Below are 26,412 nucleotides of genomic sequence, written 5' to 3' on the forward strand. Positions count from 1 at the left end.
GATATTGGCGATAGATAGATAGATAGATAGATAGATAGATAGATAGATAGATAGATAGATAGATAGATAGATAGATAGATAGATAGATAGATAGATAGATAGATAGATAGATAGATAGACAATGCTTCGCTGTAATGATTGCTGCGGATACGGGAGCTAAGAACATACCGTATCGGTGATACAACTCACAACTGAGGGTGTTCAAGGCGTGACAGATACATTGATCCACGTCAAAATCTTCGCACAAATAAAGTCGACATTCCGGTGGAATGGGAAGCAGAGACGAAGCTATAACGGCGTAAAATTGTGTTATAGATGACTCGATGGTTTTCGTCATTTCAGCACTGAATCGGGCTTCATATCTTGCGTACAGTTTGTTGATGTCTCCATTGGACATTCTATAAATTTTATCGATGGTGATGTTTTCACCCAAGTATTGTTTCCCCTTCCTACCCACAGCGAGGAACACGAGTCTTTCCTGTTTATCCCTGACGTGGGAGGATACATCTTCACCCTCCTCCTCGGATATCATTTGGTCGACCATGTTGTCCATCTTATACTACATCAATCTTTTTTTAAATCTAATTTAATAAAACAGAACAATATGAATTTCAAACGTTGTCATGGTTTTTATATAATGGTTATACATTCAATTTGCTTGATTTTGCTTGAACTTGTTGCTTACCTAACACACCGCATAAGCCACGGGTTGGTCTGTTTTGAGCACGAGTTCAGAGTGTTTTGTTTCGGCTAACAATGTTCTCATGCGTTCCCACTCGGGTTTGGTGGGAATCACGTCGTTTCCTCTTAAACATTCCTTGAACGAATTCCTTTCCTTGCAGTGAAATAAGGCGACCCATCGCGACTATTCCCTGAGGTCTTTCAGGATCGAGTTGAATTTTTGCGCGAGGACCCAAACGCTGTGTTTCATATGACGTCCTTAAATAGCTAAATATGATAAAATATCTCTCTTTTTGGTGATCTCTTTATTCGTGCTGCAATCGTCACAGCGTTGATTCTCCCTCAAACTTCTCGTGAAAGGCTTGCAACCATTCCTGTAAACATACTCCCGGGTCAATTTATACACCTCTGCGTCGTTCATCACCCACCGATCTCTCAGTGTACGTTTTATTGACGCGTATAGTAGGGCAAAGAATTACAATATGATCGAACACATCCCAATAATACCCTTCCAGCATATCCAATACAAAAAGGGTCTTCCCACACACAATGGCGCAATGTGGCTCCAGGGGCAGCTCAATATCGAACTTGATAAATGGCTCACACAAATCTTCTATCTTGTATATTAAGCTGCACATCCATAATCACGTACAAATATAGGTTTGATTTACCGGCGGTTTCAGCCTTCTTGGTGATTTGGATCGTAATCCCTTCGCTTCCGTTGTCGATGTGACGCCCGCTCCCGTGAAGATGATCATTGTCCGCATTGTCGTGGCTTGCATGTCCAGCCACAACGCGTCCTTGGTCGTAAGGTATTTTGTCCTAGCGTCACGAAGGCGAGACCGAGATCCTTGACGATCGCGTTGATTTCCGGTGGGCACTTGATCGTCGGTAATTTTTGGAACTCGTCCCACTGCTGGTAAGCTCTCATGCCTTGGATAAAGAGTTAATTGGGCACGCCCTCGACGGTCACTTCCACTTTCGTAATCTCGGGGTTCCAATATTTTTCGACAAAATATTTCCGCGAAGACCGCTAAGGTTTACAAACAGTGCGGACTGAGCTGGGTGCCACGGCGAGTGCGATCGATCGAAACGGTGATTTTTCGTTGAATCTTTCAAAATATCGATGGTATAGCTGCCGATGGTATCTGTAACAACAACATGGCCATAATCGTTTAACGTGAGTTTGTATTCCAGCCTATCTCCCAGCACGGCTTGGTAAAACAGCATGTAACCCTCCAGTAGTTCCAAATTGAGTGGAATGCACAATCGGTTCCTGAATGCCTCAGCTATAGCCTTACAGCGGAGAGATTGGCTTGTTCAAAAGTATACCCCACACGCAACCGAGTCGATGGATAATCGGTTAGACAAATGCCTTGGTATGTCATGTTTTCCCATTCGCTCTCCAGAGGTTTGTGTAACTGAAAAACACATCGCTGTCGGCGATGCTCAGGATCTCGTTCCCACTTATTTTTATCGTATTTTTTACACGATGGTTCGATTTCTCTTTGTTGGAATCCAAAGTGATCTGAAAAGACAAGCGAGCCGTCCCGGGGACGATGACGTCGTTCATGCCCAGATTAGGAAAGCGCACCAACAGCATTTCACTTTCATCGATCGTACTTGGATTACTGGTTATAACACGCAATGATGAATGGCTTTGACCACCAGGGGTTCCCTCAATCTTCAGAAAGGGTTTAGTGTTTGTCGACGACATCGTGTATATTGAAAGTGATTTTTTATATCTTTACAACGATTTGATAGAGTTGATAGAACCCTCGATGAACAAGCCGACAACTCATTAACGGGTGAAAGCATAGGCGATACCCTGTTAAAGACGACCGCGGATGATTATTACGATACCCTAAAATGAAAGGAAAACCTCGCTCCCCTTTATCGCAAGTATTCGAAATCGATGATCGGGGATGCTGCGACTGAAAGGTGCTCCGGACCTTGATCTCATGCATACCCGAACAAGAAAACACCTCGCCTTCTCCAGGCTGGCCAATCGCCACGGTGCCCACTTTATCCACGACAAATTAATTATAGCCGGTTATCGTCAAAATATTTCCACTAAGACGGCTAAGGTTTGACAGACAGTGAAGACCGAGCTGAGTGCCACGGTGAGTGCGGTCGATTGAAACGATGATTTGAGAGACGTGCCGCAACGCGCTCAAGAAGCATCAAACAAAATCGACAAAATATTGACCACCAGGTGTCGTTCAGGAACTGCGAGGGCTAGACAAGGCCTTACAAACCATTCGTGGATCGCTCGTGGACAATATGGCCAAAATGAAAGAACTCGACAATCGTATCGCTTACAAGACAACAAAACTCGAAGAAGCGGATGATGATGAGCCGAGCCACTCACTGCGAAAGATGCGAATCAAATAGCTAAGGCACTGGAACGTATCTACAAACGAAGCCCTTTCATGTGGTCTACCGAATTACAAGTTGATCCCGGGCGTGACTTCATGGGTTCCGTGTCACAGATGTTATCTAAACACGAGGTCGAAGTCAGGCGCCTGACGGTGGGAGCCCATCGCAGCCAAGCCACCATTGAGAGCTTTAACCGCACCTTAGCCGAGCGTTTGTTTGGAGACCAGTACGCTCATGAGACGGTGACACCCGAAAAACGATCGACAGAATGGGTGACCCATTTATCTCGAGTGGTGTCAGCGATCAACAGCGAAGTGACGCGACTTATCTACAAAAAACCTGTCTAGGCCATTAAAATGAAATCCATGATGGCTGAATCAGCCGCACCACTATCCAAGCGTAAAAAAACGACAAAATACTATCGGATCAGCGTGAAGAATTTGTACCAACCCGGTGAACTCGAGGGAGAGGGGATCAATGTGCCACGGACCCTGTATGGTCAGTCAGAACGTACCACATTGATCGGGTGGACATCAAAGAAAATGAACTCTCTTTGTATTACTTGAAAGACAGACCAGGTAGGGGATTCGTACGAGAAGAAATGCTCGTCGTACGCCACGATACGGTATTACTCCATTATTATTTATCATCATGTGGAGATTGATCGAGAAACAGTTGTTCAGGAAGCATCGGGGTGGACGTCGATAGACTCAGCACTACGTCGAGTGATTCGTCGAGAGCAATTCAAGACCCTGTACATAGTTTAGGTCTTGGGGCTACCGAACGGTTACAAGGTCTCATGGATACTTTAGTCGATTATAGCCTTGAGACCAGAGAACGCACTGCCCCATGCTCGACCTACTCCTTAGCCTACTTCGATAAGTTTATGGCAGACCCCATCCATGGCATTGTCGCTCAATACTACGGCTACGTTTAAAACAAGGACACATCCAATGATGGTCCGCCATCAAACACACCGGTTTTTCACCATTGATGGGGGATGCTTCAGACATAAATAACACTATAGAACATAACTGCTGCAGGAACCCCTTCCTAATACTTCTTGTCACAATTATATCCATTCTCAAGTGTACTCTCCGAAAACACATACATTTCCATTTCAAACAAATAATTGCAGTATTATTCTTGTTAATTCTCAGAAAAAATGTACCGCAGAATGCAAAATGTCATCAGGGAGCCTATTGGCACCTGTGCAACCTGTTGAAAATAAATAATAGTCATCACTGCATATAATACTAACAATACTACTTCTATTACACATGTTACAAAACTGAAGTTTAGTTTTAGTAACACTTCAGTTACAAATTCATGATTATGGGAACGGTGTAACAGGTTGGGGTTGTACAAAAATAATACCTACATTTGACAAGCAACTCCACAGTCTGGGTGACAGGTGCCCCCGATGTTGTTAGTGGCAGTACAGGAGTAGTTCCCTCTTTGTCTACAGTCTGCTGACTCCAGTCTGTATGTTGCTGTCAGAAAGTTATCTTCCCTTGTCAACTCCTCAGTTCCATTCAGTATCCTGATGACTGACCTTGGATTACTGTCAACCTGGCAGCTCAATGTGGCTTGATCCGATTCGTTAACTGTGACTGAACGACTAAGCGAGTTGACCGTAAAGATAGTTATGTTGACAGGATCTGAAATTAAAACCCAATAGAATATTAACATGAAAAACTTCAATTTTGAGACCTATAACTAAACTAAACAGTCATTGTGATAAACAGCTACATAAAGGATCAGAATCCCAGATAGCATTCAGACGTTGGCGAATTCAGACTAATTCCTCTGAGAAAAACTGCCTGGATTACTGCAAATTTAGACATGGCTCCATCAGCATTTTTGTTCATTATTATTCAACAACATTTACACTGAACTAAACCTTTTCATCACAGGTCTCCATCCAAGTAAAGTCATACTGTTAGTCTTTGCTTTCTGCAGAAAAGGTTGAACTTCAAACAAGCCATGGTAGATTTAATTTCATCAAACACATGAAGTTAAGATTCACTGGTCCTTATTACTTTTCAATGAAACATAAAACAAGGTGTGCATAATGACAATGCTCATTCCTAATACATAATATTTACAATCCAAAAAACACACTCTTTAGCAATGACATATGCACTGGCAGAAGCATTATATTTGCTTGAAAAACAAATGGAAAAGTTATAAGCTTTTTAGAAAGATGAGCATTGGGAAGGTGTGTATTTTAATCAACAATATATGTTGCTCTGCACATCATTTATTATCTGACTCTGATTATGCATTTAAATCATGGAACAAGGCTGACATGCACTGACAAAATTGAAAAAGGACAACTTTGGTTTTATGAAAGGCATCTTATTTCAGGCATCAATGGGCATCATGCTTCCAAAGGGAACAACTCTCCCCTTCTAAAAACCCTGTTATCTGAACAAATGATTGATTAAAAATTTGCATATCAAGGAACACTGAAATAAAAAGTATAAAGTAGGTAAATCATCCGCCTGTTACAGTTCAGTCTCTACTGTGATACACATGATGAACCAATATCTGATCCTGATAAGATGTACAGAAAACTTTATCATTACCAAACTGGCCTGTGTTAACACTTAAGTACTGTCGGAAATGCTAGAAAAATCCTTTTTAGCCTTAATATCTTTATAAAGGTGATAAACGAACTATGTTGTCAATATATCAACTCGCCTATTGTCTACCTAATTTTTATTGCAATCGATTTAACATTCCCATGCATTTAAAGGGCAGTTTACAGGAGAGAATTTGGTACCAAAACAGCAACTTAAGATTTTTTCAGAGTTCAACAACAGAAATCTGAAATAGTCTTTACATTTATGCTCATAATACAGGTGGTGTAAAAATATGAATTAAGGTTTTTCCTGAACAAATAAATGTTGAATGTTTGTGTTACTTTGCTTAATTATCGTTTTCTTTATTGAAGAAATATTCATATAAATGTTAAGTCTTGATAAATAAGTTTCCCGTCATGCATGCACATCTTTATCACAACGTCCACTATGGCCAACGATTTGCAGTCGATTGTTGCAAAGGTTTATAGTTTTTTTCTGCTTAAAAAAGACAGAGGTAAACCTTTCATTAGATTAGAAAGGGTTAATTACAGAACGTGTAGAGCTGTTGGCATGTCTTACCAACAAGTTTACAATATTGTAAACAAATCAGATAAGACAGGGAGCGTCTCAAATGCAAAACCGGGACGTAAAACCATCCTTGACAACTTTGACAAGGGAGTGCTTAGACGGGCAGTCTACAAACTTTATGAGAAGAAAAATATACATATTCTAAAGAAGCCCGACCAGTGACTTCGTTAAATCTTTGGCCAATGTTCAAAAATAGATTAAACTGACCGAATTACATCCATATTTTTTCATTGAAATAAGCTGTTGACATGCAAAACATTTATTAAAACGTTGCACATTTCTACAATCAATGGATAAAATAACACAAGTGATAGGATTCTTTCCAATGTACAGTAATTCGTATTTTTGTTTCAAAACAAACACACATACACAAATGATCCCTTACATAACTGAAACGTATACTATACATACACATATTCAACATTTTGCAGAAAACATCTATTGAGATAACGCCTCGCCCGAGCGTGTGCTCAGGTGTCAATTTCACCTGTCGATAGCGTGCATGCTGATGACGTAACACAGGCAGTTAATGTTTGTTTCAAATAACGTCCCACTACCCCTTATTTTTCTAAGTTTTTGGTATTTTCATCAGTAAAAACACATTTTAGAGCATGTCTCAAATTTATTCCCTCGGTCTACGTTAGGTAGATGTTTCTTGAAGTGATATTTGTTATTTAAGTAACTGTAATACCTCTGAATATTAAATATAAGTCAAAAAGCATTTTTCTAGCATTTCCGACATTACTTTAACACTTGCACTGTTTAACTAACTCACTGGTAAGATAGCTTGGGGGCTTTTGTTAAGGTTAAGTGATCTGTGTCAGGTTCAATCTCTGCATTGGCCTGTTGTCAAGGTTCCTATTGTTTCATAGATTTCAGCTTCTCGTCATATTTAAAGCTTTCTACTGCCTTTCATTTGTGACAGTATACATTTTCTCCTTGAGACCACAGTACCTGCACAGCACCAGCACATTATGGGGTAAGTTAAGTTAGATCTTTTAGTATTACAAGTATAATAGAGCTATTAGGATTTAGTGTATTAGATTACATGTTTTAAGGAATAGTGTTTTATCATATTTAGTGAATGTAAGGTGTTTGTCTATAAATATATGCATGCTTAGTATTTTAGACAAATATATGATGTATTGTGTACCAGTACTCTAGTATACTGGCGTGGGTTTATTCGAACAGTAGGGTATTTTATACTACCATGATGCTGTAATTTGTACCATGCATATGTAGTATGTATAAGTATATGTATTAGCTATTTTATGATTGGCATGATACAATAATGTGTATCATGCATGTTTATTATATGGTTTGGTTTCTATATGCATATTGATGTATGTATTGAATGGTCAATAAGATAACTATTTATGTGTTCGCTAATATCATTTATGATGTATATCTGTATATACTAGCAGTATACTTAGGCAATACTTTGTTTATTTAGGTTCACTTAGAATCAGATGTTTAATTAGCTGTTCCCTGAGACGAGGTGAGGTATTGTTTTCAGAATGTGATTGTAAATATTAGTAATTATAATTGTTATATATGTGAGTAATAATCAGAGTACATGTCTTTGCTTAAATCTGGATGATTGGCAGTTATCAGGTGTATTAATAGTATAGTGGTAACCATATTCAATGTTTAACATGATACGTATTTCAGGACAAGAGACATGTATTAATTGATGGATATTTTATTATTCAGGGCGTTTTGTTCTAGTTCAGCCAACTTGGGATCTCCTTATCCCACGTCACCAGCGCCAAATAAATCCCTGAAAACCCACACAAGTGTTCGTCTTCATTGAACCAACATACAGTGTATACGAATACCTCTGTTACATAATCAAGCAGGACCAGGTTTTATCTAGGTAAGGATTACTTCCCTTAGTTATTAAAAATGTTATCGCAGGGAATCTGTAACACATCACTAAGTGACGGAGGAAAAGACTAACACAACCCTGAGGGAATGTTTACGCCTATAAAATAGCTCAGTTCATTTCCTGTTTTGCCTTTATCTGTGTCTCAAATACACAATTTTCAGCTCATCCAGCACACTAACAACTTCCCTCGTATCACTCTGTTCATCAGGTTCATTCCATTCTGAAGCAAAAGGTATTGTTGCCCGTCTGTCAGGGAAAATTTCATCCATACATGTTAACATGGCTGAGATAGAAGATGTAGGGTATGCATGCAGCTGACATGAGATTCAAGGCCATCGGGCATCAGCTTGGTTACTACCATGCTATCACCAATAGGCTTAACTGTAAACACCAAGAAACAGATGCTGTCAAGGATTGAACATTGTCAGTGTATCCCAGGAACACCACTTAAGTGGAAGTATGTAATCATCTCAAGGCTTTTGCTGACTTGACTCATGAACATCAAAGGCAAAGTCTGCAGTGGTGTTCGAATCTTTGATCCTGGAAACAGATCAATTGGCAGGACAAAAGTAAGTTCCTGTTTTTTGTTACACGGAGCCGGCTAGATCGACTCCGCTCCCGTCACCTGAAGCCCTTGGCCCCCGAGGGGACCGGCCTCCTACATACGCCAGGGCGTGATAACCGCTTTTTCCAGTCAGAGCAGCAGTAGTATATACAATGGGGGTACGAAATCACTTTCAACAAAAGCCTCTGCAAAGCCTTATTTCACAAATAAGGCTTTTGTCAGGCCCTTAGATCTCGCCCCATTACCCCTACTATTATAAAAAAGTTTGAGACACCAGCGGGATACGAACTCCACATGTATACCTCACAGCCGCGCCACTCAACCGACTGAGCTTCCGGGGACTTAGCTCAAGTGTGTCGGTTTAACAGGTCTATCCTGGGATAGCTCCACGCGGCACTATGTCACGTTTACCTCGATGAAACAGTTTAATGTGAATCGCCTATGATCTCTTTGGTGTTTGTAATAAAGGCTTGCTGGACTTTTTTCACCCCTTGTGCTATGTACTTTTTTTTCTCGTCCTCACTGATAGCAGACTTACGAGACTTGGATCGAATCTCTTGTTTCATTTTGTTATATTTTGTGAGTTCAGATAGAATTGAAAGAAATTCCTCCTCTGAGATCTTACTGTCAGTGAGTGCCGTGGATATACGCTCACTTACTGTGTTCAGCTTTGCTTCGGCCAGAACCCTGATCTCGTCGTGTTTCAACGCCTTACGATGCAGTCTGCATGATGCAAACTTAAGCACCAACCCTGCCACCCCTACCACCCCAGCTGTTATTTCAATGTCTAGCACTACGGGGGTAGCCACGATGGTGGCTAACAACCCAACACCTGCCGCCCCCTAGCCCCATGCTGGTTGTCATAAGGGCAGTATCAGCCCCATCCACGATATTGAAAGCTCTATGGTACTTCTTACATACTGCTTTTCGCGTGTCGCGGTGTTGTTCTAGTTGGCGTTTTACATCACATAACTGTCTCAAGCAGAACCCGTCTACGGTTTCCAGGGTCTTTGCTACTTCCTCTACGACTGGGTATAGACCCATTCTATGTGCCTATAATATATCTGATGAAATATTTTTTAATTGGGCTTCAGTTAATAGTCGATCAACATACTTGAGGCTTATAAAACTTAGATTCTCGTATGTGGAGATACGGGAAGGGTCAATAGGTAACTTCTGGTCTATATCAACATCAAAGCAGTCTAATATGGGGGGTAGTAATCCCAGTTGGGGGTCCCCCAATCGTATTATGATACGGCAAGGTGTGGTGGGGTCACCCCAACGTATTGTCACCCCAGGTAAAAGTTGCAGGTTTGGGGGTGGGTCAAAGCCGTCCGAATCACCAAACTTACCCTTGAAAGCAACTTCTATGACGAGTATGGAGTGTGGGACCATAGCCCTAACCCCTGCTATGGTATCGGGGTGGGTGGCTATTAACTGGGACCGCTTGGATGAAACTAACAGGTTGCCCCTCGATCGATATGGTGTTTTAGAAACTATCATCCTTTCATAAGGAGTTGGAATGAAAGACGTGAGCAAGATACTGTTGTTCCTAATTTCAGAGACATAGCCATCTTTGTCTAGTGAGATACAAGGTGCGGTGAAGGTCACATTGAGCACCCATTTGGGTTCTTTTAAGTCTGCCAGGGACTGCCGTATGTACACACTACCTCTTAAGTGTAGGACGTATAAAGTAGGTAAATCATCCGCCTGTTACAGTTCAGTCTGATCGAATCCCTCTATGCCTCCTAGGTCCCCGAGGGTAATTTCGGGTAGATGATCGGCCATTGCCGCCCGCCTATACACGTTGTCTTTCAAGTGTAGGACGTATGAGCCACCTTCCTCACCAGGCTGATCGAATCCCTCCGTGTCCCCTAGGTCGTTAAAAGTAGCGTTGGGACGATGACTGGTCATTGCTATAATACTATTACGATATAGTTTCCAACTGGTTTTCTGATAATAGTTCAGGGGTTAATTTCACCCCCATGAAGTGTATGTTGTCGGGTAGGAATATCTTGGTTAGTGATATCGTGTCTTCCACGATCATGGTGACACCCTTCAGACTGGTTTTGGAGTCGACACCCACCCGCACGTAAACTGTGCAAACGTGATACTGGTGTCGTTTCACCCACCCGAGTTTGATCCCCTTCACGATTTCAACATCATCCCGCGATGGTTCCCCTAGGAAGACTTTGATGATCAGAGTGGCGTTACCCGGTAGGCTCGTCAGGATGTTGACCACGCCAGCAAATACAGACACCAACTGCAATGTCACGTCTTGCACTCCCGGTTTACTCGATAGCATGTGGGCTGCCATACTGGCGACTGGGCTGATGATTACGCTCCGCCTCTGAGTCGGGACGTAAGCCACGAGCAGGGTTCCGTTGTTCACGACTTTGTTTAGGTAGTTGTCTTTGTTATCCGTGAACACGTAGGGGGAGCAGAGTCTAATATTGAGAAACCAGTCATCTTTATCGGGTACCAACACCCACTTGTCATCTTCGGTGAAGACGAGCGTATATGGTTTGTTTCGGGCGACAGTAGTGCTCTCAACATCGTCTAAGTCGAACAGTTTGCCCCCGAACGATGGGTATATTATCCATTTATCATCACCGGTGTTGACTAGGGTGTACCGAGTGTTGACAACCGCTTTTGAGGTATTTACTATATCACCTAGGGCTCCACCGGAGGGGACTTCAACGCGTTTGTAAATGTTGTTTTTCAGTTGCAAGGCGTACAATTTACCATCTACTCCGAGAGTGTCGAAACCGCGCGTGTCTCCGAGGTCGGAGGTCCCCACATTGATGCATTTTTTCAACCCGGGTCATTGTGCGCTGGTCATTTTATGTGCAGCGTTATGCTGAGGTATCCTATATTCACGGGATTATGATTTATATCTAACACCAATATTATCAGCTCAGGTATGTTGCCCTGAGTCAACCTCTTATACTGCCGCAGTGAAAACGACTCGGTTCTACCGTCGTTGTATTTCTCCGTTTTCACCGGCACTGCTCTCAGTATCGTGGATGGGTGACCCCCTTGAATGTTGTACGTTGTGCTCACCTGGCCGAGATGAATGTACAGCTCTCGGTACGGTACTAGGTCGGGTAACTTCATGCCTGTGACGGCAGTTGTTGGTTTTATCTCGTCAGGCGACATACCAAGTGTCCTCGCCAATGGTCGACCGAGCCTCAAGGAGTTTCTTCCGTTGTTGATTAACAGCACTGTGCTGTTTGAGTCGTTCATCTTGAGTTCGGCTCCCAGGGGCTTGAAGACCTCGTCGCTTAGCGAGCACACGCTATAGTAGCCGTCAGTTATCTGGCTGCGAGCTCCACTGACGAACAGCTTATTGTTGTTGACGTTGATGTTAGTCCAGGTAGGTAGGTGATATCGCAGAGTGCGACTTCAAGTTGACCCGACGTGTTATCGATCGCGTGCGTCGGCTGAACGGCCTCGCCGCTCGTTATTCCTGGAAGTGTTATGTACATGTTAGAGTATATGTGCTCATTATATAATAGTTTTAAAATGTACTCCCCTGGAGTGTTTTACCCTAAATTGGACATAGATTTCTCACCCATGAAGATCGCGGTCGCTGATGGGATGGATTTCGACGCCCAGCTTTTAGATGTGTTCGGCCTGTATAGGTTTTCGGTGACTAACGCTAAGGTACTTCATGCTTGGTTCAACAACCCGATGCAGTTCTGGCAGAATCAACTCAACTTCGCCGTGTGGTGCGCTACAACGGGGTGTGGTGAGACATTGACAGACACTCGGTGCGGGCCGCTGGGTCAGTCTGTGTTCATGTTTCACGTGTACTACCAGGTCAGGTGTATCCTTAAAGAGATCAGCGCCCCGCTCCCACAGGACAGCGCATGGAACGCAGTAAACAACCAGTACGATAGACGGGCCTACAAACATATTTGCAACAAATTCGAACTAAACCCGAAGACGGATTGGCGTTTGCCGGGGCCGAACCACAGGTTGGGTATCCCCATCGTTCACAACATGCACCTCGTGGAAGCCAGCGAGAAGTTGAAAGAATGGGGTGACAAGTCGTATCATCACCTCACAACAAACGAGTGGGATGACCGTTACATGGCTTTCAATGACAGCAAGGATTACCGAGTCTGGAGGTTCGAGCAGGGGGCAGTGGATGACTGGAAAAAGTTCATGTTGGACACGTCGAGAGGGTTCACTCGTGCCGGGGTAATCAGGTTGAACGACTCGATTTGAACGTACGTGTGGGCGCTGTTGGGTGCGCAGACGCAAACGCGTTCCAACATCCTTGGTAAGGAGACTGCTTACGACGCTCAGAAACAGTTCATTGTTAACGTTGAGGATGTTATCAATGCTCCAGTTGATATCCCGAGTGCCATCAAACGCTACCAAGACGTGTTGGAATACGCCAGGTCGAAAGTCGACTACGTCTTCGACGTGGGACTGTACATGGCTCCGAGTGATATGCAATTGAGAGTAAAAAAAGGTTGCGGGCTACAACAACGAAATAGTCATAGCCATGGCGGGCCAAAAGTTGGGTGTCAACCCCGATGTCAACGTCCCCCACGTCCCACCACCCACGACTGGTGAAACGGGTATAGTGGCGCCACCCCCGAGCCTAGGGTTCAACCAACACCCCACCCCCACCCCACCCCCACCTGCACAGCAGCAGCACATCGACCGTAAAACAGCCCTGGTGGTTGGTGGGGTAGCTTTGGGACTTATTTGGTTAAAAATTCCTTAGCCGCCATGTACACCAAACCCGCCACGGCGACGATGGCTGCCCACAGGTTTTGACTGAGCAGTAGCAGTTTTAGCCAGAGCGCTCAGCAGCCACGAGACAATGCTACCCAGGATGCTGGGCAGGGCTTCGGCGGCCTTACCATCCAGTTTAGCCAGGGCCTCCCCTAGGGATTTCAGGTGTTTTTTTATCCAGTCTTTGACACCCCCACCACTTGGTGGTGTGCCACTGCTGCCAGCAGGCGTGGGGGTACCCCCACTCAGTGACACCACCAGGGTTGATATGATGAAGCCCAATGCAGTCAGAATGCTGGCGATGGTGATCCCTTGCTCCCGGAACAGGATCCGAATCCTGTCAGCTAACGTGGTGTCTTGGTAGAGGACTCGATCAACGGTTTCCCGCGCACGGCTGACCTGGGATCGAAGCTGGTCTCGGAAGGAGGATGCCGTTTCCAGCCGGGTCTTCCTTTCCTCTTCCAAATTACGTATTCGTTCCTAGATGGTGGTTTTCAGAGACTCGTCCTCCGTTTCACCGACTTTGACCTTTTCATTGGTGATGTGGTCGTCTATTGCGTCCAGTTTGGCCGTGTTGTTCACGAGATGTCCGCGAATGGTTTGCATTGCCTTGTCCAGCCCCCGCAGTTCCCTAACGGTAAATTCGAACCCAGGTAAGGGTTTGTTATGGAAGGTGGCCAACAGCTTTTCAATGTTATCAGTCATGTCTTGATCCGATGTGGCGCCCCTGACGTCTTGCAGATCTTGAACGGCATCCTGGGGAAGCTTAGGCCCTGCGCCCCCGTAATCTATGAAGCCTAGTTCATCGCGGATAAAGTCACCCCCATGGCGACTGCCGAGTGTTGATAATGCAATTGGTTCTCTCGTGCGCTTATTCATGAGATCGATCTCCGGGCGATCCCTCAATCGTAGCGTGCTTCACGAGTTTGTTGCCTTGCGTGAATGTGGTGTCATCCTCGAATGCCTGGGCACTATCATCCCATATATCATCCATAGGGATGTACTCATAACCGCCTTCAGCCATTATTTAGTATTAAAACTTATATATTTCATTTATATAACAATGTATGGTAGAAAACCAGATCCTTTCAGAAGATCAAGAGAGCCCCTAGGCGTCAGAGCCGTGCGCCAGTCGGTGACCATCACCAACAATCACAGCAAGATAGACCAGAACCAAATGCTGCTGGTTAGATTCCCAAACCTTGGCGAGAATGACCTCATTGTACCAGGCACGGTTCGACTGGCATTCAACCTCACGCTAACCTCTGACAACGACAAACGCGAGCTAGTGCCGAACGTAGGTCGAGCCATCATCAAGAAAACCACCATCAAGATCAGCGGTAACGAGGTGCTGAGCATCGACGACAGCGACGTATTTCACTCCTACGGGGACCTCTGGAAAAGCGAGGGAGAACGCGTCAATGACGTGTATCAAGGTATCAGCAAATCAACCTGGTTGCGCGTGGGATATGGCTTCACGGCAGACCAGTTAGACAAGATATCGGACGATGAAAAGGCCATCGCCCAAGCATACGGATAAAGGTTCTGCGTGCCGCTCGACTTCGAGTTGTTCATGGAACACGCGCCATTTTACCAGGCCGCGCTGGGTGATAGGCTTGAATACGAGCTAACGTTTAACGACTACAGCAAAGTAGTGCGTACGACGAATGGTGATGAGGCCAGTTACACCATAGACAACATCTCTCTGGAGTTTGACATGGTCACTAGCCCGGAGCTGGCCAGGCAGGTTCGAAGCCAGTACTCGGGGAAGGTGGCCATCCTGTACGATCGCATACTGAGGCATAGATCAGTCATGCGGGATAAGAGCGACACTGTGTGGAATATCAACCTGAACGTGCCGGCGCGATCGATGAAAGGCATCCTGGTCTTCCCCGTGGAGGATTATGAGCCGTTCCGAAGGGACAGCGAGAAGTTTTTCAACCCCGAGATTGAAAAGGTGGAAGTGACCATCGAGGGCGTGCCCAACCAGCTGTTCAGTCATGGTATGAGGGCATACCAGCAGTGGGATGAGATAAAAAAGCTACCAGCCATCAAACAACACCCATACATAATCAAAGACCTGGACCTGGACCTGATTTGCCTGCCGGCAGCATTGATTTGCCCCGTGACCCACACTGCGCCATAGTGTGCCGGCAGACTGGTTGTGGGAAGACCGTTTTCGTGTTGGATATGTTGGAGGGGTACTACAAGGATGTGTTTGACAACATTGTTATCATGTGCCCTACTCTGAGCATGAATAAAACGTACACGGAAAGACATTGGGTGATGACGGACCTGAACATACACAGTCGACCCGGGGACACGTCTGCAGGACTGGTTGAAAGCTCTTCACGGGAAATTTAAAGGGGAGTCGACACTGTTCATACTGGACAACTGCAGCGCTAATCGTGAGAAAAAAAGAGAGACATCCTATCGTACCTGGCCTTCTCCGCCCGACACGCAAATCACAGTGTCTGGGTGCTAACGCAGAAGTTCAACTCGGTGATGAAAGACCTCAGGGAGCAGACGCGATGGGTGGCCTTATTCCACTGCAAGGACAGGGATTCGTTCGAAGAGTGTTTGAGAGAGAACGATGTGATGAGCAAACATGATAGGGAACGTGTGAAGAAACAACTCCCTGAAACTAAACATGCTAAGCTAGTGCTCAAGACCAACCAACCAGTGGCCTATAGGGTGTTTTAGCTTAGCAATGCTAAGTAAAAGCTAAGCAATGCTTAGCAAATGCTTAGCAATGCTTAGTAAATGCTTAGCGTTTAGCACTTATCAGTTATCAGTTATAGTTATAGTTATGGTTGTTTTTTAAGTGTTCATTGTGTGCAACTTCACCTTCATTTCTCTGTGTTTCGCCTATACCGTATATTATATAGTTAAAACTAAAACTTGCTTGTTACATTATAAGATGGAGTGTGATGAACTGCTCGAACAACTGTTGGTGCCAGTGGGTGAAGATAAGAGTGATGACAAGCGAGAGAGACTGGTGGCGTTGGCTGTTGGTGGCAAAGCCAAACATTACTTTGAGGAGTACACTCCCGATAAAATTCACAAAATGTCAACCAAAGAAATCGATAAGCTGTACGCTAGATACGAGGCTAGACTCGGGGCCGAGATGACGAAGACTATAGGATCGGATATGACCAAGATATACACTGGTATTGCGTCATACTTCCTTCCCATCCCCCCGCAGCGCCGACTTTACCTGTGGGAAGACCTTGAGAAAGACCCTTTTATTGAACACGCCTTGAGCTCTATCAGCTGTATGCTGTACCACAATTACGTTTGTTGTTAGCCCCGGTGACAGCAGCAATTATCACGGCAAAGCATTGCCAATTTAAGGAGGGGAAAAAGAATAATAATAGTATAGATGGATGCTGCACAGGAGGAGACCCACACCCCCAGGGAGGAGACCCCCACTTTGGGGGAGAACCAGACCCCCAGGGAGGAGACCCCACCTACAGTCACCAGTCAGAAGAATCCTAAGAGAGTAGCTGCCGGTAAAAAAAGGTGGTGTAACCAACATAAAATTATCACGGTGAATCCGACTCGACTCTTGTTAGTTGGAGGCATAACTGCTGCCGTGGCTATCTCATGGTTATATACATGACACAGGGATCCCCCGGAGAAACCCCCGCAATTAGAGGTCAACCCATATATCATGTTATAAAATATATATTTTTATATCATATACATAATGTCTGAGGGGAAAACGTTCGTCAACGACGCATACCACGCCACTGTGGTCGCCAGTCTAGCCGTAGGGTACGCTCGGTTGACCAAAATGGTGCTTAAACAACCAACTATCAAGCTAGATTTCAACCTGCAGGATATGGGTATGCTCATAATGAACCTTGGTATGGCGATGGCCACAAAGGACATCCTAGTAAAACAAGGGATACTACCTGAAAATATTATGAAGTAAATATAGGATGGTTACGATTGCCATGATGGTTGGTGGGGCGTTAGTAAATACCCTGGCATTTTCCGGGAGTAATTTCCTCTTCTCGAAACTACGAGAGTCACATGCGGCTGAGATACAGGCAGAGCGTAAGAGACATGACCTCGCTGTAGAATGATTACAGGCGGCACAATCCAAGTACGCTTAAAAACGTCTCCAGAACAACTCAGGCGAGAGAGCCATGCCGTTAAAAAATTCCACGATGTCGACGACGCAGCGAGAGAATACTACCTACTAACAGGTAAACAGCTGGAACCACTCAATAAGCCCACACTCGCTCAGTACTACACACCATTCAAGGGGCAAATGGGCTGTGAACTGGTCTTCATCGCGCTGGGTATAGCAGCGACTGCGTTGGTTGTAAAACAATTAGACTAAGTACTCACATAAGTATGCTAAAGATGAGACCTGCTCCGTACCGATACGAATACATACTTATGGGGAAGAAAGAAGCCTGTGGTAGGAGATGCAGGACTGAGGGGTACTGTTGTTTCCACATGGGAAGCCCTAACTACACGTGTTCTGTGTGTGGTATAGGGGTTAAAGGGCACTACTGCCTATGCAAAGCTCACGGAGCAAACGTAGTCAGACATCATCTCATCTACGAGAATAAAAAGGCCTACATAAAAGAACGTAGGCGACTTCTCAGAATAGACCCCCAATTAGAGACTGTGAACACCTACGTATAACTATGTTTGTGGAAATTGAGCCCAGGGAAAGTTGCAGGCAGATGTATGTTGGGAAAAGTATAGATATCACTGTCCTCAAACCCATGATTGTTAGCGAACTATATAAGGGGTGCTCGTTTACAATCATGGTGAAAGTAGGGTTTGATGTGCCGTGGGCTGGGCACACTTGGAATTACTTTGATGGGGAGATAGATATACTTGTTGCAAGTAATACTAAACACCCTACTATGCTGTGTATGTTCCGGGTGGGTCGAGGGAATAATCGATAAGGTGTATCGAGATATTTACTAAAGCGCCTCACTATTTTTTACCTTTCCGGCGGCCCAATTAGAGATTGATATACCTAGGTGTGTACGCAACTATGACTACTGTTAGTGAGCTCAAGCAGATCGCGAAGCAGCGAGGTGTAATTGGTTATTCTCGAATGACCAAATCAGCCTTGTTGAGATTACTTAACATACAAGCACCTCCCACGGTAAAACGACTAAAAGCCCGAGCAAAAGAGCTTGGGTTCACGGGTTATTCCCACCTGGGGAGAGCCGGGTTCGTCGCATTGTTATCACATGACCCCGTAGCAAAACCTCCCACTGTAAAACAATTCAAAAACGAGGTTTGGGTTTAGGTGGTTATTCGCGTATGAGGAAACCACAGCAGAATAGAGCTACTGACCTACAGTTCATACCCACTGAGCGCGCTGTAGGTAACTATTTGAGAGGCTGGCGCATGCATGTTGATAGGAACATAGACAGCACAGATATCAAGCCTCTGACAGCTGATAAAGTCAACCAGGAACTAAACAATCTGGGAAGTATCAAGTTTCAGATCACAGTGAAAATGTCACTCGATAAGCAGGCGGGGAATGGGGTCACTGAGTACGTTCAGCCTTACTTCCGAGGTAGGCAAGAGGTCGTCACTCATACAGAGACCATAGACGCATCAATCGATACCAGTTTTCAGCAGATACGAGAATACCTAGAACGCTACACACACATGGGGTCCGGGTGGGTTGTTGATAAAATCGATAATGTCTATCTAGACATAGCTAACTACGTGCCGTTTAGAGGCGGGTCATACCTAGACTTGCCCCCCTACTATAAGAAAAAACAGGCCATGGTCAACGTCAAGAATAGAGGAGATGATTGCCTGAGGTTAGCTATCAGGTCAGCCTTGTTTCCAGCTGACACTAATTTGAACAGGCTTTCTAGCTATCCCCAAGACGATGGGCTCAACTGGGATGGAAAAGATGAACCAACCCCCATATCCCAGATCACTAAAGTAGAAAAACAGATTAATCTAGCTATAAACGTCTTTGTACACGAACAATGGTGCACAGGGTCAGTCGGTTGGGGGAACCCCAACTGGGTCGCCGCGTTATCAATATATTCATGATCCAGCGAGGTGACAAGTACCACTCACGCGTGGATAAAACACTTTAGCAGGCTGTTGTATGACCAATCGGCACACAGAGAAAAGAGCCACTTCTGCGAACGGTGCCTACGCGGCTTCACACGAGCTGATTTATTAGAATCCCATCGGGAGGATTGCCAAGGTGTGGGGCAGACGGCCATACGAGTCGACATGCCTAAGGAAGGTAACAATATCCTAAAATTCGGCTACCACAAGAACCAAATGTCTGTGCCTTATGTCATATACGCCGACTTTGAAGCCTTGGTCAAAACAGTTGAGGTTGCCGAAGGCGGGGCTGTTGGGGGTACCCCCACCACACAGAAAACACAGGAGCATGAAGCCTGTGGGTTTGGATACGTAGTCATCCGTTGTGATGGGAAAACGAAAGCTCCGGTAGTGTACAGGGGTCCCGACACGGCTGAAAAGTTTCTAAAGTGTTTGCAGGAGGAAGAAAAAATTATTAGGAATGCACTGTATACAGTCGCTCCCATGCGTATGACCCAAGTCGACCGGCTAGCCCACGCCTGTAGCACTAACTGCCACGTGTGTGACTCACCACTTAACGGTGATTCGGTGAGAGATCACTGCCACGTCACCGGTAAGTATAGAGGCGCCGCTCACAGCGCCTGTGACCTCAAGCTTAGAATCACCCTCAAGACAATAAACATCCCCGTGGTCTTTCACAAGTTGAGAGGGTACGACTCTCACTTGATCATGCAGGCCATCGCGAGGGTTGACGGCAACCTGACGTGCATCCCCAACAACTTGGAGAGATACATCTCCTTCAGCTTAAACGGCCTGAGGTTCATCGACTCGGTTCAGTTCCTCCTGTCGTCACTCGACAGTCTGGTCAAGGCCAACGATACCTTCCCTATTACCCGATCGATACACAGGCGCCGAGACTAGACCCCTGCTGATGAGGAAGGGTGTGTACCCTATGAGTACATGGATGGTTGGGCCAAGTTCGCCGAGACCAGACTACCCCCCCATCAGAGAATTTTACAGCAATCTGACCGACTCAGCAATATCCCAAGACGATTACTCACACGCTATTAACGTATGGAATAAACTGGGCTGTAAGAATCTGGGTGACTATCACAACATGTACTTGAGGACAGATGTACTGCTGTTAGCCGACGTGTTTGAGACGTTTAGGCGGACGTGTTTCAAGCAGTATAAACTCGACCCCGCATGGTATTACACCAGCCCAGGTCTGTCGTGGGATGCCTTACTGAAAAAGACCGAAGTTCAGTTGGAATTGCTCACAGATTATGACATGCACCTATTCATTGAGAAAGGCTTGCGAGGCGGGTTTTCCATGGCAACCAAACTATACGCGAAAGCAAATAATCAATACGTGAAGGGCTACGACCCGAGCAAGCCAACCAATCATATTCTCTATCTCGACGCCAACAACCTGTACGGCTGGGCCATGAGCCAGTATCTACCCACACGGGGATTCGAATGGGAATCGTCCGAGGTCGATGTTATGAGCATCGCACCAGATTCAAACAAAGGTTATATCCTCGAGGTTGACTTGGAATACCCCAAGGGATTACACACATCACACAACAGCTACCCCCTGGCCCCCGAACGTATGAGGGTTAACCCAGACTGGATGTCTGAGTACCAACATAACTTGTTAGGTGGGCGGGTGACAGACGTTGAAAAACTCGTGCCCAACTTAATGAATAAGACCAAGTACATCGTTCACTATCGCAACCTACAGCTGTACCTGTCGTTGGGTATGAAGCTGGTTCGGTCGAATGAGGAAGACAAGCTCAGGAGGCTGATAGCCAGCCCGGCATTCAACGGGAGCAAGATATTCACCGACGACCTAGTCGCCCTACACATGAAGAAAAGCCACATAAAATTCAACCGGCCTGTTTACGTGGGGATGAGCATCCTCGATTTATCCAAACACCTGATGTACGACTTTTACTACAACGAGCTGAAGAAACAGTACGACGACAGGTATTAAGTGCTGTACACTGACACGGATTCCCTGCTGATGGAGATTCGAACCGAGGACGTGTACGTGGACATGAAAAAACGTCTCGATTTGTACGACACCAGTGACTACCCCAAGGACCATACACAGCACAGTAAATAAAAAGGTCCTAGGTAAGATGAAGGACGAGAGTGCTGGCACGCCCATAGCCGAGTACATAGGTTTGAGGCCTAAGATGTACTCCATCCTGAAGGCTGACAATGGTGAGATCCGGAAGGCGAAAGGTGTTAAGAAGTACGTGGTTAAACAACACATCAAACACGCCAGATTCAAGGAAGCCCTGTTCAAGACCCGTGCCTTCAGGCATAAAATGAACACGCTTAGAAGTGATGGGCATAGAATATACGGACTGACCATAAACAAGACGTCCCTGTCGCCGATGGACACTAAACGTTGGATAGCTATTGATGGGATAAACACGTATGCGTACGGGCATGAGAAAATTGAACCAAGAACATTGGTGCATATAAACAGGATACCCTGTCGGGGCGACATGTCACGGAACCAGAGAAAGGTTGAGGCTATTTACTACAGCCCGCGTGGGTACTGGAAAGGAGCTAGCGCCGTACATAAGCTGGCTAAAATGGTGCGAGTACCCCCGGAGGAGGCCAAAGCGTGGCTTGAAAAACAAGCCCTGTGGCAGATCTATTTACCGGCACCACGCTACTTGCCTAGAAGGAAGTTCGGTATTAACATACCAAATCGCGTTCACCAGGCCGACCTCCTATTCCTACCCCACGACAAGAGGTACAAGTATACCTTAACCATCGTGGATGTGGCCAGTGGCTACAAGGAAGCCGAACCCTTGACCGCGAAAGACTCTGCCCAGGTAGCCGAGGATTCGAACGCATATACAAGCGCAGTCCGCTGACGTGGAAAACAGAGCTGCAAGTTGACCCCGGGCGGGAGTTCATGGGTGTCGTGTAACACCTGTTAGACAAACACGATACAAAGGTCAGGCGTGGCACGGCCGGAGCCCATCGCAGCCAAGCCATAGTTGAGAGATTCAATAGGACTTTGGCTGAGCGCTTATTCGGACATCAGTAAGCGAGGGAGATGGCCAACCCGGGGGAAACGATCGACTGAATGGGTTGCGCGGCTACCTCAGGTGGTGTCGGCAATCAACCATGAAGCGGGAAAACTTCAGATCCTAAATACGTTGGAAATATATATAATATAAATGCAAAACAGCAATGCGATTGAATATTAAATGGAATGCGATTTGTAACTGACCTATATATGAAGAATTGAAGACTTGATTTGAAATAAAAATTTCACTCTATTATCTGCACGTCATGCGTGTTGACCATACAGAAAAATTATGAAGGGTTCTAGGAGAACAATTCAGGGACGTCAGGATCAAGGGAGATAACTCAGGGGTAGATTAGGTATACCACTAGGAAAAGCTATGACTTATTGCTAAATTTCTTTTGATTTTCTGTATGTATTCTGTGAATCCACAGGAATAAGGCTACCATAATCCAGAGGGAATGTTTACGTTATAATTTGTTATGAATTTGATGGGATTTGAAGTAGTCACATAATCAGTTAGGTGCAATCATAAAACAACTGATACTTACAGTGAACAACAAGGGTAAACTGTTTACTGGCACGTCCTATCACATTCTCAGCTTCACACTTATAGTCTCCAGCTTGGGCTCGGTTGACCTTGTCCAATGTGACTTGACCTTGACCTACATCGGTAGTCTCCTTCCTCAGTTGGAGTCCACAAGAAGGATTACAGTCAGCAGTACATCTAATGGATACAGGCCCTGTTCCTTCCACTACTGTGTGTGGGGAGGATGGAGTTATACTGACATTGGTTCCTGGTGCATCTGAAATTAGACACTTACAGTTAGGAATATACCCTACTTGTCATGTTCCTTTCACTGCTGTGTGTGGGGAGGATGGAGTTATACTGACATTGGTTCCTGGTGCATCTGAAATTAGACACTTACAGTTAGGAATATACCCTACTTGTCATGTTCCTTTCACTGCTGTGTGTGGGGAGGATGGAGTTATACTGACACTGGTTCCTGGTCCATCTGAAATTAGATACTTATACAACTAGGAATATACCCAGCTTGTCATTTGACTCTACTAATGTGTGGAAGGTGGTGCGTAACTTTCCATATTGCTCTGTCAATAATTTCGTTCAGTCCTTCATTAACCATTTTTCTTTTCATTAGTTCGAAAGAAGCACACTTACTACTTAGCTCAAACAGTAGGCAAGGCTCCATTTTCATTACTTAATATAACCACTTTATTTAGAATTAAAAACTTATTAAAAATATGATAAACATTTAAGGAAATTATGAAGTTAGTTAGGAAGGGTCAATGTACTTAAAAAGTGCATTGACCAGAGTACGGTAACTGGATTCTTATTGATTGGGAAATAACAATTTCCATGGATTAATATAAATGAAGAGGAAAGGTTGAATCGTGTGACATAATTAGGTGGATTTTCATTACTCAACTCAAAAAGTGGAGCACAGGAAAGGAGGTCTTTACATATAATGAGTGAAAAAGACAACACTTCACAATATATATTTGTAAATAAAAATATGAATTGTTACAGTACAGTTTTCGGGTACTATAATATTAACCCCAAGTATCTACTCAAGAAAAAAGTCACCACGGCACACTGAAGTCAATCAAAACATTGTGCGCCCCACAAAAGTGATAAAACGTGTTTTTCATGTGCCACTGGTCACGTGATCTTATCATAGCACATGCATTTGATCACACATTTTCCCATCAACTGTACAAAGTAAAAAACACTTGAAAGATCACTTATACTCTAGGGGGGTACAAATACATAAATCACTAATTGGCATCGTCATAAATGAAACCCCATCATAAAAAATACTCATTTCGATCCTTAATCAACTTAAATCGATCGGTTTGACAACAGTGCACAATTCTCACCCGCGAACGAAATTTTTAAAAATCAGAGCGTCGCGTCTCTGTGACGTCATGTGAGAATAGATTTGAGAGCCAATGTAGAATTCATGTACATTTCAGGGGGTAAATTATCTTGTTTACAAATTTGTATAAACCTGAAATCGTGATAACTGTTGCTACATGTTCTCACAATCTACTGTCATTTAATTTGTCTCCTGCTGTGCCTAGTTTCCGAGTTACAACTTGTTTTCATAGAGACTGTCAAAATCACTTGGTGTCGCTAGGCCTTACTTGTTCAAGCCAGACGCTAGCGATAGTGAAAATGATGATCACCCTCGCTCATCACGGTTACGGTTAATTTCTTCAAGCTAACCAGTGTGACATTAAGAAGGGTGGATGCCCATCAGATGCAGTCACCGTGGTATTTGAAAATATCCCCAGTAGTTCTTGTCTGATTGTAATAAAGTATCAAAGCAGTTTAGGCTTTTTCAGGTTTTCTAATGCCTGGATGGTATAATGACTGATACAAATTGATCCCATTTCTGTGTTTTGTTTCACCTCGATATTTAATCATGTCATGTAAAAATATGACGTCTATTATGCCTGATATTAAAAATTGACATTTGATTTATTTGAATCGGTAAACTAAACAACCCTATTTTGCCATCGCCAGAAGAATCTGAAATTTTACTTAGGTAAATAGGTACAGACAACTTTAGCACACAGCAAATGCTTATATGTATTTCTGTTGCAACAATGAAGTTCTGTTCGTATTCTCGAAACAGTGTCGGCCCATAAGTTTTCACATGCAATTAAAATTGCATGCAATACAGCAATTAATACTCCTTTGTTGTAACCCGTGTTAGGTGGTATAAACCTACACATGTTATTTGTCATCATTCACTTGATGGTCAGTTAATGAATTTACAACAGGTATAATTAGTGGTAACACCACTTAGATTAACCGACAAAGGTTCCCATTTGGCATTTCTTGTGTCTGGAGTAAATATTCAACATTATAAACATCGATCAAAGGATTAACCAATAGCACGCTGATTGATTAATTACTTTTATCTTGCACAGCAGATTTGTCAAAAGGTAGTGTTTATGTATGTAGATTTACTAATCTATACTGAATACACTCTGTCGTGTCTGTATCTGTGTAAAAACAACATCCTTCTTTCAAAGAATTAACCACCAAGACATTGATTGATTGCTCATTATTGGCTAACTATAACATTCATTTTTTTTAAAGAATGGCAGACATCATGCAATTAGTTGCCAGGTGTGCTGTCTTGGGTGACCAATGAGACTATACACTAATGTGAAATACGTGAAACGATGTATCACTTTTTCGTATATTAGACTGTTAAAAGACAAATCACTTGGAACAGCTGCAGTTGAATGGCATATCACTCATTTTTGTGGATATTGATGGATACATTCCTCGAACAAGGTAACAGCCTGACATTGTTCCTTTAACTTTAATCTGTTTTAATTTTAATATTTGCATTTTGTTTTTATTCATTTGTCGTTGCATTCAACAGAATCATTGTTTTCGCTGCGAATAAAATGTCTAGCTAGATATTACAGTCCTGTTATAAATTCACTATAAGTATCAGCAAATCGCTTGCTTTTTATTATGTTCCAAAATGCATACAAGTATGATAATACACTAATTAGGATTCTAAGACCAAATATAAAGACGTACATTGACTAGTATCTACATACTGAAACCACGTGATATCTACCACGTGAATGTAGCAAGAAATGTATCGGGCAGTATTGTCACTTCGAACCCACCTCACTTCCGTGGAAGAAATGGATATGTTACAAGTTGTGTCAAGCAAAATCCTTTTGGTCATGATTCAAATACATATTTAACTACAAGTAGAAAGTAGTTTTGATTTTCTAACTTGATGAAAACAAACTATAATCTCATTAATTCTAATAGACTTTAGCCTGTGACATCACGATTTTCAAAAAT

The 26,412-nt window shown here is 44.0% G+C and overlaps 1 protein-coding gene across 1 annotated transcript in view; it reads right to left on the minus strand.

The window, feature by feature from the left end:
- Window positions 1-26,412, minus strand: part of LOC124260220 (titin-like) — a 129,468-nt gene that overhangs the window by 94,061 nt on the left and 8,995 nt on the right. The window contains exon 3 of the mRNA XM_046694479.1: window positions 4,442-4,553. Within this exon, the coding sequence (XP_046550435.1) occupies window positions 4,442-4,553 (112 nt within the window). The remainder of the gene's footprint in view (window positions 1-4,441; window positions 4,554-26,412) is intronic.

This window comes from Haliotis rubra, unplaced genomic scaffold, assembly GCF_003918875.1.
Source record: "Haliotis rubra isolate DU_JTF1 unplaced genomic scaffold, ASM391887v1 Scf755, whole genome shotgun sequence".
Taxonomy (NCBI): domain Eukaryota; kingdom Metazoa; phylum Mollusca; class Gastropoda; order Lepetellida; family Haliotidae; genus Haliotis; species Haliotis rubra.